The sequence below is a fragment of the Podarcis bocagei genome (assembly GCF_964188305.1).
Source record: "Podarcis bocagei genome assembly, chromosome: 4".
In the NCBI taxonomy this organism is placed as follows: Eukaryota; Metazoa; Chordata; class Lepidosauria; order Squamata; family Lacertidae; genus Podarcis; species Podarcis bocagei.
In genome coordinates this window covers 79,330,970-79,345,100 of record NC_138128.1, presented here as the reverse complement: position 1 = coordinate 79,345,100, position 14,131 = coordinate 79,330,970, and the positions used below count along the sequence as shown (strand labels likewise).

The 14,131-nt window shown below is 40.5% G+C and overlaps 1 protein-coding gene across 6 annotated transcripts in view; it reads left to right on the top strand.

Annotated features, from left to right (window-relative positions):
* The window catches only part of GRID1 (glutamate ionotropic receptor delta type subunit 1), a 740,600-nt gene that overhangs the window by 684,042 nt on the left and 42,427 nt on the right, over positions 1-14,131 (top strand). For all 6 annotated transcript variants that reach the window (XM_081190826.1, XM_081190825.1, XM_081190827.1 and 3 more), the window contains exon 13: positions 12,824-13,019. In XM_081190826.1, the coding sequence (XP_081046952.1) occupies positions 12,824-13,019 (196 nt within the window). The remainder of the gene's footprint in view (positions 1-12,823; positions 13,020-14,131) is intronic.

Here is a 14,131-nt window from a genome sequence, read left to right as displayed (position 1 = left end):
ACTTCCACCTGTTTCATTGTACACCCTGAAATGGTCTTGGGGGTGGGGCTGGGAGGACCTGCAGTATAGCATTGGGGGAGGAAAGAGAAAATATTTCTGTATTGCAAGTTGCAACACTTGCACAGACAGAATATTTTCCATAGCACATCACTGAATTCCATCCTGTTCTATTTCACTGGGCCTTTGGATTTGAATGAGTTGTGGCTTGCCTGCTAGTTTACAGTAAACTGGTTAAAAGTAATATTTCATTCTAGGTAGGCTTTTTTTTTTGGTACTACTTTGTATGCATCTTTTTCATATCTAAGTTGTTTTACACATCTTGGATTTTATTGGTTTTTACCTTCTTATTTGATTGTCTCTGCAAAAGCAGCCTAAAATTCAAATATAAAGGATTGCTTGTAATTCTGGACACCAATTGTGCATTAGTGAAACCCCCTATTTTGTACTAAATTCCATCTGGGAGGGGGAGGAGTGAAGGACCCTTTATTCATCAGATTTTGTTCTTTGTATGCAAATTATATCTAACCAGTTGTTAATTTATGCCCCCCTCCTCTGGCCAGAACATTATGCACTTGGGAAACATAAAGTGTTTTTGAATTCAGACCTACATGGATGTTAAATACATTCCCCCATTCCCCTGCCCAGCTCTGTTTATTCAAGCCAGGCATTTAAAATTTACATTATTCAGAATGTTGGTGGCAGAAACTTCAAATGTGTCTATTCAGTGATTTTAATACTTGGACAGAGAGGAGGAGGGAAGGTTGGAGAGGGAGAGAAAGCTAAGCAATTTTAAACTCAGCAATGGGAATTTGGCACAGGGGTAACACACATTTTCTGTCCAAAGAAGCTTAGATGTCTGCATGCCCTGGGCAGCACTACATCTTAGTGGCAACTCTTCTGTTGGAGCAGCTTAGTTGCACCATTGAGCTGAAAGCTTAGTGTGGTGGCCCTGAGCAAGAAGCTTACCTTCATGGCCTCCCTATGTCACCAAAACGTGCATCTGCCCTAAAATACAGTGTGTTTTTAATTGTGCAGATGGCCTATGCGGTGAAACATGTTATTTCCAAAGTCTGTGACATCTGCCTTTGTTAATTTTAGAATTTACTTCCCATCTTTTTTGTAGATGCTGCAGAGCAACTGATAAAAAATATGTACGAACCTATCTGTCTCATCTATCCTGTCTACTCTAACATGCTAAGTCAAAAACCTAGGGTGTTACATGAACCTGAAATACCCTGTAGCATCCCTGCATGTGACCCTATTCTAGGCTTGCTGCTTTCTAATCAGGAGGCATCCCCAGACCAGCGACTCTTCAAAAACACAGGGGATTGGCTCTACTCAGGGTCGGTAACTAATTACTTGTCAAGTACGGGAGTTCCTTTCTCCCTTCTAGTAGCTCACCGATTGGAATTAACAAACATCTGTTAGATTTATAGTCTTTTCACTACAGTATCATGTTGCCAGCACAGACAGACTCTCTGCAAGGATAACAGTTGCTCACTCTGACTCCTCCCAACTTCCACAGCAAGAAGCGTGCCAATGGGATGTCCCTCCTGCCCTGTGTCTCCTTTATTTCCAGACACACTTGGACCTTCGAGTGCAGGGGGAGGGAGGGGGTCCCCCCACTCTCAACTGATGTCTAGCCCAGCTGCTCCCTTCCTTCTGGTTGCTTAGCTACTATCTCAAAAGTAGGTAGCTCCTCTCTCAACTGTGCAGCTTCTGTCTCTGCCTGTCTGTCTCCTTCTGGAAATGCTGGAAGTGGGGGGGGATAGTCCCCCTCCTCTTCTATTAGGAGCTGATCTCCCTGCGATCTCATTCCCCAATCTTCCGATCCAGCCCAGCTCCTGACATTACTCTTTTAAACTCCAATAGTAAACATTACCAGCGATAACAGTACAGCCTTCTTCCAATTTATTAGATGTTTGCTAGACACTGGTGCTTTACTTACATAATTTCTTGAAGAAATTACAGTGGTACCTCGGGTTACATACGCTTCAGGTTACATATGCTTCAGGTTACACACTCCGCTAACCCAGAAATAGTGCTTCAGGTTAAGAACTTTGCTTCAGGATGAGAACAGAAACCATGCTCTGGCGGCGCGGCGGCAGCGGGAGGCCCCATTAGCTAAAGTGGTGCTTCAGGTAAAGAACAGTTTCAGGTTAAGTATGGCCCTCCGAAATGAATTAAGTACTTAACCCAAGGTACCACTGTAGACACTTTGATTTTTTTAAAAAAAAAAAATACCTCAAAGCAAAGCGGTTTACCAACAGCAACACCGTTTTTGTAGCCAAACACCATCTGTGGTGCTCTGAAGGTGGTGGGGGAGTGAAAAGAGATCAGAGAGGAGCCAGCAGCAAGTGGCTTGTACTTCAGAGGCCAGATCAAGCACCTGAGGTGAGCCTCTTGGGTGGGACAACCCTGCCTGTGTGGCACACTATTTGCTAAGGAAAATCACATTCTGTGACCCAGATGCAGCCACACAGACACATGCATGGAAAATTGCAGAGATTAGTTTATGTTGCATACAATTTATCTTGCTGCCTCAGGGCATTGGGAAGGATAAGGAGCTTTGTGGCTGCAGAAGACCTACCTTTAGAAAATATACCCCAGCTGCTATTCCTGAGGGTTCACTAGGTCATCTGTACACAGGCTTTCAAGCTCACCTCAAGAGAAATAATGGCCAGAGACCTACTTTAAAAAATGATATTAGATTCTTGGCATATCTTCTACATTTCCTGCTGCTTTGGTGTAATCTGAATGCATACCCAAGTCTTAGATTAAACCTTAGTACATAATCTAGGGAGGTTCAAGAAAGCACTGACATATGACGTTGACAATACAGGAGATCTATTTGCAGCATTTCCTGATGCGTACAGAAAAAATATTTAAAGATTTCTGCATAGGGTAGCAGCAGCAGCAAGGTTAACTATCCTTTTTACTCCCTTAGCATTTGAATATTTTCCACCCCTTCAGCTGTAATTAAGGCTCTATTTATGCAGAGGAACTAAGAAAATCTAAACATTTCAGCATTTTCAGAAATATTACAACTTCAGTAATTGCTGCAGTAAAACTCTCCATAAAAGTATTTGCGCTGTAACCATTCTTAGTTCTATAGTATTCCACACTTGCAAAAGTGAATGTCAATAAAAACTCCTGTTTGGATCTTGAATTTAAAGATGGCCCAGTGTTTTCCTGGTCACTTCTTGGTTAACCACTTAGGCTGCAGTTAGTGGTTGCATGCATTTCTGCAGACAGGTTTTCATTTTATTTTAGAGATCATGCCAAGCTGGCTTTTGACTCTCAGCCTAACCGAAACAAGGTATTCTACATTCCTCTGTTACCACCTGATTAACAATTAATTTCTCTTTTTGATCTGAATATATGGCTTGAATTCCTTTCCTAAATTTATCTCCGAAATTCATTTCTCCGGTAATTTTTTTCACAAATTCCCAGGAGACGTTGTCAAAGGTTTTTCAGCATCTATAAACGTCAAAGCTGCTTGTTTTTCATTTCTCACTTCCAGGTATTCTATAATGTCAATAATATTTCTTATATCATCCTTCATTTGTCTGCCTGGAAGGAATCCTGCCTGATCTTGATGTATATAGTCTTTCAATACTAATTTCCTAACTGAAACAAGGAACCCACAAGGAAGCAGCACAAATTACTCCCATGGAACAATTTTCCTCAACAGTGGTTGGAGGTGGACCAAGGCCTTGTGCGCTCCTGTCTCCAGCCCAGCCCTCCCAAGCTCCATTCCCTTGCTGAAAGAATGGAGACTCCTCAAGCAGTCAAGTGACTGGCTTGGAGATGAGTGTGTCTCTTGCTGTCTGCAGCCTCCTGCCTGGCATGTTTCCTCTGCTTCTGGGCAGGTGGGACAAGGCAGGAGACATTTGGCTCTCTGACCTCAGGGCAGGGTGCCTGTGAAGGTCCTGACTCTGGTTTTGTGGTGTCAGGCTCAGTGATAAGAGAGTAGCCCTGCTTTTCAGCCAATAGCACAGTGCAGCGACGGATGCAATGGCACTTTTCCCTCTCACGCCATTGGGCTTGCTCTCACTTAGATAAATTGCCCCCACCTCACTGAACAACACTTTTTGTTGTTGTTGTTTAGTTGTTTAGTCGTGTCCGACTCTTCGTGACCCCATGGACCAGAGCACGCCAGGCACTTCTGTCTTCCACTGTCTCCCGCAGTTTGGTCAGACTCATGTTTGTAGCTTCAACCATCTCGTCCTCTGCCGTCCCCTTCTCCTTGTGCCCTCAATCTTTCCCAACATCAGGGTCTTTTCCAGGGAGTCTTCTCTTCTCATGAGGTGGCCAAAGTATTGGAGCCTCAGCTTCACAATCTGTCCTTCCAGTGAGCACTCAGGGCTAATTTCCTTAAGAATGGATGCGTTTGATCTTCTTGCAGTCCATGGGACTCTCAAGAGTCTCCTCCAGCACCATAATTCAAAAGCATCAATTCTGCATAACACTGAACAACACTTTACTCGAAGGTTTCTTTTCCTTTCCTCTTTAAAATTCTAACCCAGAGTATCCTGCAGGGGACCTTTGTGAGGGGGTAACTAATAAGTTGGCGTCTCAGACATGCAAGATAGTATATAACACAAATGGATTAAACTTAGGTTACTTCAGGCATATAGTACAATTACACTTTAATTTGTCCTCAGTTGTTTTGCGTTATAGGTTTGGTTCCTTTAAACGGTGATACTTTCTTTCAGTTATCCACCCCGTTTAACAATCCTGCTCCTGCTCCTGAGGTACCTTAAGCAATAGACCCAAGGGCTTGCCACACCCCCTCCTTTCACTGGGTTTGGGAGTTTCTTCTTTTCCTTAGAAGAATCTCTCCCCTCCAGACTAGATTTGAGTCCCAAGTAGGCTGTTCCTTTCCATCTCCTACTTCTCCTGGCTCAACCTCTGCCTCCCAGTAAAATTTTCGGTCTGTTCCTCCTACAGGACACCACACTCTGTCCTTCACCATATGCTCAGAGTGGAAGTTGTTTTGTTTTCCAGAACCAACTCTTTCTCGTTTTCACTCTTTCTATCTCAGCCTGTCTCCCTACCTATCTCCAAACCTCTCCAACCTCTGTTCCAACCCTCTCCCTCACTCTACCTCCCACTGTCTCTCAAAACCTCTCCTTTTAAACTCTCCCTCCTGGAACCACAGCCAATCAGAGACTGTCGTTCATTAACCATTTTCTGGCAGGGAAAGAAAGAAAAAAGAAACACTTTTTGATCCAACTGGTCCAGCAAAACCAACCTTTTTGTCACACACAGCAGCCTCGAATCTGAGCAGCTCACCCTCCTCCTCTGACTCGGAGCTTGAGGCCAAGGCCATAACACACTGCCCAAAAAAAACCCATTCATTTCCCTCATAGGACCATGTCATATATTACATATCACCTAAGAATACTTGGGTGTTGGGAAATGTATTTACTACTAATGTTTAGATACTAGATGTGTGTGCCTTTCCTTCTCCCTCATTGCAGGAAAAGGTTGGCTTTCTTTCTTCAAAACTTAGTCATTTATCAGTATATTAGAAGAAAGGAAAATGTCAAACACTGCAAGTATGGCTGTTTACTTGTATACATGGGGAAAACCTAGTATATGACAGAGCCTACAGAGGCCTCAGTATTTGTCAACCTGCCTGACATTTGCTCTGAGCAGTTATAATATTGCCTAACATGACATCACAGCAAATGAGCAGTGGCTACAGTAATGGGATAACAAATGAACAGCTGGTTTTTAGCCTGCTATATAAGCACCAGAAATTATAGTTTCATTCATTTAATTCCACAGTATTATCTATTATTGTGAGATATCTTGCTAACAGGCTGGGCAAAATGCAAAATATTATCAAAAGAGTTCCAGTCTAAACAGATTGCTTCAAGCAATGACACTTTTTATTTTTATTTTGCAACTGGATTCATTTTTATCTCTGCATTGGAAGTTTTGCTCTGATCACAATGACAAGCACCTTGCCACATGGCTGGCACTATATAAATGATGGACAGTAATCGTGGTAATAATAATTATTACAAAGAACATTGCCTCTTGATACTCCACCGGCTTTGGTCTTCACGTTTAAAAACAGTCCCTCGATGGTTTGAAAGCTGAGTATTGGAGTAAATGGGGCATCCTATACATTGGCAGCTTCATTTTGCAAATATTGTGGATATTAAGGTTGTGGAATTTTCTTCCTGTTATAATATGAAAGCAGTAGGAGCACAAGATTTGGAGTTAAGAGTGCCAAGGAAAAGAAATAAAGCTCATGAATGGTCACAGCAGCTGGCTTTAAAGAATGAAACAAGCCTAAGCTCTGATGAGAATCTAAAATTCGATTAGAGCAAAAAAGATGATTTTCGGCAGTAATGGAAGGTTTATTGGTTGGTACTTGAGCTAACAGGGATTAGGTCTCAAAGGGCAAAACGAAAGGATATGAGAAAGTGCTAAGGAGATTGCATTGCATACCTCTTAATTCATCAGCTGCAGTTTATATTGTGCCAGCTTCATTTAAGGGTGTTACACATCTGTCTGGTATTTCATGTCCAAATCTTTGGGTATGTTGTTTGCCCAGGAAGCAATTTCAGCACTGCTTCATGTAACTTAGAGAAGGTTTTGTGCAAGCTATGAAAGTAGTGCTCAGAGAGTATTGCCTACAGCAGTGATGGCCAAACTTGGCCCTCCAGCTGTTTTGGGACTACAACTCCCATGATCCCTAGCTAACAGGACCAGTGGTCAGGGATGATGGGAATTGTAGTCCCAAAACAACTGGAGGGCCAAGTTTGGCCATCACTGGCCTACAGGAACTGATCATTTGTTTGGAAGCTGAAACTGGAGGACCACAAAATACCACATCACTCATTCCTAGTCTTACCTGCCCAACCTGCTCCCTCTGCCAACTGTATTTTGTGAACCCACCAAGCTAACTAAAGCACACTAGCCATGCATTGTGCCCTGCTAAGGAGTTGAAAGGCACATCCCTTCTGTAGCTTCAGGCAGGTAGCAAATTTATGAAGCCTCTACTGGGCTGGCATTCAGAGCTGGTGGACTTAATGTGACTTAGTTGGTCCCATCCCTTGGGAGCCTGCAATACTGAAGAATGAATGGAGATGTGCTTTCCATCATGAATAATATGTTAGATCCCAAGACGGAAGTAGAAACTGATGAAAGACTAGCCTCCTACACTAATAACTTAGGATAATACTTAAGTCCAGAAGAAAAGGTGAATTTGGGATGCCAAGGCAATTTTGGACATCATCACCAGCCATTCACAAATGTTCAGCAACTAGAGACTGATGCTATTTGCGAGCTTTAGTTAAAGCTGCTTAAGGGCTTAAAATGATAGAAGTCCTTAAAGCAACTTAAACCACTTTAAATGTTTCAATCAGCTTAAGGGCTTGAAGAGTTTTGTTGTGGTAGCTGGAGGGTGTTCTGCTGGAAAGGAGTTTCAAGAGAAACTCAACAGCGCCTTGTGTTTGGAGGGCTGAGGGGTTAATAACTGTGGGGATGGGTGAAATGGAAAAAACAGAGGTATAGGAAATGAGAACAGGAAGACAGACATATATTTTTCTCTTTATCTGTACTATGGAGAGGGGAAACATTGAATGATATACACTTATTAGGCCATATCTCTATTTAATGATTAGCAGAATAAATCTGCTGAAATACTTGCAAGAAATCCATGTGCTCTTATTGTTCCACTTAATGAAGATACATTTTGTAGTGATCTTCTTATACATCTGATTCCACAGAAATAACCTAGTCCATAAATAATGTAACTAAAGATAAGGGAGTGAGCAATGAGTGATGAAAATTAATTTTTCAGTAGATATAAAAAATCATGATGCTCACGGCCAGTTTAGAGAGAAGATGGACTGGATATTCAGTTAACGATCCTCTTCGTTTTATCTTTTTAATTTTAATTCTGCCATTCCTGTGTTGGTTTGCTGATCTAATGGATGCTGTTGTGTTAGTTGTTAATATTTTAGATATTGATTTTTTTATTTTTTATTTTTTTGCTATTTAAAAATTGTTTAATATTGGTTGTCAGCTGCCTTGAGAAAACTGTATTTTGAAAGGTGGGATGGAAATCTCTGAAATGAATGAAAAATATATTCCTTAATTTTTACTAGTGGAATGGTGTATACTTTCTCCCATGATACCTCAAAATTTCAAAATGATTCCCCCTTCCTATTTCTTCAACAATTGTTGTCAGCAGAAGACCTTAACTGGCTCTTGTCAAGAACTCTCAGCATCCTATGAAGTAACTATAAAGTTATTTAACTATTAATAAATTTGGGGTAGTTACTCCAGATCAAAAATTATTTTGAAATGAATGAGTGAGGAAGAATTTAAAGACACCAATTCCTTAATTTCTTAAAAGAATAGTAAATCTTCAGGACTGGATAGGGTTGGTGTAGAATATTATAAACACTATTCGGAAAATCTTACTCCACACTTACTGGTTATTTAACAATGTTATTTTCAAGAGAATAGATCCTAGGAACCTGGAGGCAATCAAAATTAAATCTAATTTCTAAACCAAACAAATATACTAAGCAGCTTGATTCCCAGTGGCCATTCATATTATTTAATATAGATTATAAGATTTTTTTTTACTACAATTCAAGTAAATAGACTAAAGATGAGTAAACCTCATTACACTGACCTGGACTATTCTAGTTTTCTAATGCATAGCTTCCAGTAGACCCCATCAGTATCTGCCTGAATGTTATTTTTTATTGCAAAAAACAAAAACTATTTTTAAAGCCTTTGTTTGTGTAGAAAATACTTTTCTTTGGCAAGTAATTTCAAACATGAAACTTGGACTAAAATTAATTAAACTTATTTACCAGCACTATACATCTAATATTAGGAAAAAAATGGCTATGGTTCCAAATTTCTAAACATTATCTAGAGTTACTAAGGATGAATGTCCCCTCTCCCCTTTACTATTCTTGCTTTGGAAGCTTTGGCAGTAGCATTAAGAGTTAACATTAATATCAAAGGACCTATCATAAAAGGTGCTAAATAAATAAGTAAATAAAAGTTTAAAGTGCTGTCCTTTTTATTGTTATTTTTGTTTATTGAATTTATATACCACTGTTCATTATAAGACCTCAAGGTGGTTTACAACATACAACACAAATGTCACTAAATAACATAGTATCTCTATAACATAAAAATCAAGATAATGATATAAATACAGGTATAATGTTAAAAATTACGTAACCCTATAGAGATTCCAACAATGGCAAATGTATATTTTTTTAAAAAAGGGGGGGAGGAGAAAATCAGCAGCAGGGTATCTAATATACTGAACAGTTTAGAAATACAAAATCGTCTCTCAAAGTTTTTTTCTTAATCCTAGGCACCCACAGGGAATGGGAGACCCCCACAAACTTCAGCTGGTAGCTTTGCTTTTCCCCTCCCAGTCACTCAAGCATTTACAGATGACATGGCTACATACCTCATTTTTCGCTCCATAAGACGCACCTGACCATAAGACACACCTAGTTTTTAGAGGAGGAAAACAAGGAAAACAATATTCTGCACAGAGTGTGTCAGTGGTTCCTGCTCTGCTTGCTTTACATTGAGTGGCGGATGGGAGCCATTGCTCTGGCTGCAGAGGCATCCCTCACCTCGCGACTGCAGCGGCAGCCAAGGGATCCCTCTGCTGTCCAGTGCATTCGCGCCATAAGTTGCACAGACATTTCCCCTTACTTTTTAGGAGGAAAAAAGTGTGTCTTATGGAGCGAAAAATACGGTATGCTTCCTGGTCCATTCATTGCAGCTCCTCCTTTAAAAACAAGAATGGGGAAAGTAACAGAAAGTAGCAGGTATACAAATGAATTATAGTAAATCTAATATAGTTAAGAACATCCCTCCTAAAATACAAAGTAACATAAAACAAGAATTAAAAGTACCCATTAGTCCAATTTTGTTTTGTATTTGGGGGTCAGTATACCCTAAAACAACCTATATCAAGCCAATTGACTCTACCCCATATAAAGAAAATGGAAAAAGATGTTAAAAGTTGAAAAAACCAATCTCTGTTTTAGGGAAAATATCAGCAATTAAAATGCATTCTTTATTGAGCATGCTATACCCTTTTCAGGAGTTACCCGTTTCCAATAAAACCTACTATTGGCAAAAGATAACAGAATGTTATATATTTGGGGCAAGGGAGAGATCACAAAAAAGAAAGAATTATCTGTATGAACCAGTCTCTAAATTATGTCTCTTAGTTTGCACTATAAGGGGATGAATGATTTAATATTGGCAGGGGCATTCCAGTGACCTGTTTTGTTTTGTTTTCGCTCTGCTACTTGGCAAAGGAGATGTTAGGTCGGTGGTGCTCTGTGATTAATAATGATCGCCCAATGTGATCATTTTAAAAAGCCCTTTCAAGTCGACACAACTGAGAGCTATCAAGTGACAAGCGATCAAATGATGTACAACTATGAGTGATCCAATCTCTTGTTGGAAAACACTTTGTGGGGGAGGGGAATCTTAATTTACCAGCCAGATGAAGATGGTTGAAGCGTTCCCTCTTGGTCTGGCTGCTAAAAAAGCCCATGAATAAATATTAATAAAGGGAAGGAAATTACCATTTCAAATATGCTGGATGAAAGTGATAGCTCTGGTGTTCTGTGGCAGTTATATATTAATTTAGCAGTGGCTGTCACAGCAATAATTCAGAGCACTTTCATATTTAGGTTCAGCTGCCTAATTCATTTTGATCTCCCGCATTCATCAAAGCATTGTTTTTGTTTATGTTGATATCATGAAGCACAGAGAGAAAAGTACGGAAGAGGAGATTCACCCTCTGAAAGCATCTCTATCCCATATGCCTGTTACAGCAAGATGCTGTTTTGCTCTAATTGTATGTAATTAATGAACAATAATCAGAAAGATGTCTTCACTGTGAAATCATGATTTAGTTTTATTTTCTCCTATCATGTATAATTCATTAAACTCAGTACAGATTGTACACTTGTGCTAATGCTGAATGCAGAAGAGAGCGTTTAGTAACTACTGTTTAAGCTCAGCATGCCTCTTAAGAATTTCTTCAGCACATTTCCAGTGTATTCCCTTACCATTCATTAAGTACTACTCATTAAGTACCTGCATTTGTAAATGCAAAGGCGGCCAGCTCAATCTCAGTTCCAGATAAGATGCCTCGAGACTGGCAGAATATGTTGTCAAAGTGAGTTAATCAGGTGCTACAAAAAGCGAAGACTCAATTGGCTGCTAAAGGCAGGTCAGAGAGTGGAAGTCTAGGAATGACAAATACTAGTAACAGGTCCACCCCTCTGGGAATTCATTAACTTGGAAAGAGAACCATAGGGAAGATAAACTGATTAGGAGATACCTGTGGATAGCTGAGATATGTGTGTCCATTGAGCACTCTGATATACATAAAACAATACAGTGGTACCTTGGGTTAAGTATTTAATTCGTTCCGGAGGTCCTTACTTAACATGAAACTTCTTAAACTGAAGCACCACTTTAGCTAATGGGGCCTCCCACTGCCGCCGTGCCACCGGAGCACGATTTCTGTTCTCATCCTGAAACAAAGTTCTTAACCTGAAGCACTATTTCTGGGTTAGTGGAGTATGTAACCTGAAGCGTATGTAACCTGAAGCGTATGTAACCCGAGGTACCACTGTACATATCTTTCAGCATCAGTGGATGATGAAGTGGAAGAAAGACTTGTGCAAAATTAGCCAATTGAAGCAGAAGAGAAAATGGTAGCTAAAAGAAAGTGTGAATGTCTGCACAGATTGAAGCACATTTATACATCCCTTGCTGGAAGTTCCTTTTACTCATGAGTAGTCCACCACAGGGTAGTGGGAATCCCACTCTAGGTGACAAATAAGTGGGTGGTGGTAAGGAGACAGCGTAATTAATAGGACCAGACACCCACTGCTAGTGGGCTACCTTTACTGGATTGGCACCATCCACCACAATACCTTTTGCTACACTGATGTGGATGAAGAAAAACGGAACGCAAAATTATGGAGTGGGGGAATCATCATGGAGTCATTGTTTAAAAATATGATGGTCTTATATTGTTGTATTTATCGGCAGCAACGAAAGCTTACTTGTGGTTACTCATACTGGGATGCATGTATTGAAGTTTTTAAGAAATAACAGGTTTTATCCAGTTGGTGTCCTTGCACAACTGAAAATGCTTTTGATCAACTGGAAGGGATCCTTTAACAGGGGGAGGGGTGTAACCCTCTTAAAAAAAACAGTTTCAGGAGACACAGGGGCCTGCAGGGAAGAGGGGGAGATGCAAAAAACCCTTCCCTCCTCTTCCATTTTCAGACATCTCTGCTGGAGCAATAGTACTAAGAGGATTGATTCTAGTCTTGTCTAATGAAATTAACAATTATTAGAAGCTGTTTTCCTTAAACTGACAGCCAAATAATCGGTATAGATGCATTTATGCAATGCACATATGTTCTATGACTACTGTTATAGGATTTTCTTCCTTCTGCAAGATCTATTGTGTTATTTGTCATGTTAGATTTTTAGGGGAAATACTGAATTTCAGGCTAAAAAAATCTTAAAACCTCAAGTCCCATGAAAGGAGCCATAGGGTGGCTTGTTCTTCACATCCTCCCCTCTCCCCCCACTCTGCTGCCATGATCAATCTTGTTTTCCTTTTCCAAGCTGCTTTTAAGTTCCTAAAACAACCAGGAGATCAAAGAAGTGCAGTTTGACCCAAGACATCTTTTGCTTCCTTCAGATTGAGAAATGAAATATTTATGTTGCCCCGCATTTCACAAACATTTGAACTCTTCTTCCATTTCAGAACATTCCAGGATCTTTCCAAACAAATGGATGTATCCTATGGTACTGTCCGGGATTCTGCGGTTTATGAATACTTCAAAGCAAAAGGAACAAACCCTCTGGAGCAAGACAGCACCTTTGCTGAGTTGTGGAAGACTATCAGCAAGAATAATGGAGCTGATAACTGCGTGGCAAATCCCTCTGAAGGCATCCGGAAGGTAAGAATGTGGGCATCATTAATTTACCTCTAGGAGGTTTGTGTTTAATATTTTCATTGGGGATAAATCCATTTGCTGTTCCATAAAAGCAATGACCTGGCATTAAGAATTTTTAAATAGATTCAAAAAGAAACCATCTAAACCGTAGTGATTAAATTGCCATTTATTCTTCCCAAGAAAGCTGCAAATCTGTTTGGAACGAGATTGGCGTGCTTTTTTTGTATTCTCCCCCCCACCCCCTTCTGAACTGAAGCTTGCACTTAGGTGACAATCAAAATCATATTGCCTTTGATGAACCCACAGCAGGAGTCCAGACTGCCCATTGTGAATGGCTATTGTTCTAATCCATTAAAACTTTCATTACATCCCTTGTATTGTGAATTTCTGATTCCTACCGTTTTCTTTCATATCGGGGAGGGTGTTAGTCCTTGTCATTTTATGTATTGAGTCAGTTGCTAAGCCAGTGGTTTACCTTCAAGGTCTGGTATAAACCTGTGCTTGGAATTTTGGTGTAAAGATTTGCATCCCACCAAATATAGCTTCACAGAACCTTTGTGTGTGGAAATACGTTAATTGGGTGGATGCTCAGCCAAGTTCCAGCTGCCAAATGAAAGTTTTTCTGGGAGCAAGACAAAGACAACCCCTTTCCATTTTTGTGGGTGGGGTGTTGGATCTGTCCTGGTTCATCTGTTCTCCCCCCAGAGCTTGCTACACAGCACTCTGGAGAGAAGAGGTTCCTTTTGCTCAGCTCTTTGCTTTTTAAATCAGGATTCACCTTGCTGAGCTGCAGCTTGGAAGATGAACTAGCTGGTCCTCAGCTGAGCAATGCAACTGCCACGGCAGAACTGTTTTTTATTTTATTTTAAAGAATATGCTGCGCAGTAAGGGAATAAGAGGCTAATTGTCCTGAGACCTGTGGGCATTGGGCAGTATACATATTTAAGTCATCATCATTATCATTGTGGGACCAGGGCTTTGACTGGCCTGCTCACTCTACTCCCAACCTATGCAGAACACGGTGTAGCAAGGATTGCACATCTTCACTGATACTATAGTATGTATATCTCAACTCCTGTCTTGGTGCATATTGTTTCATGCAACTGGGTTTGCAG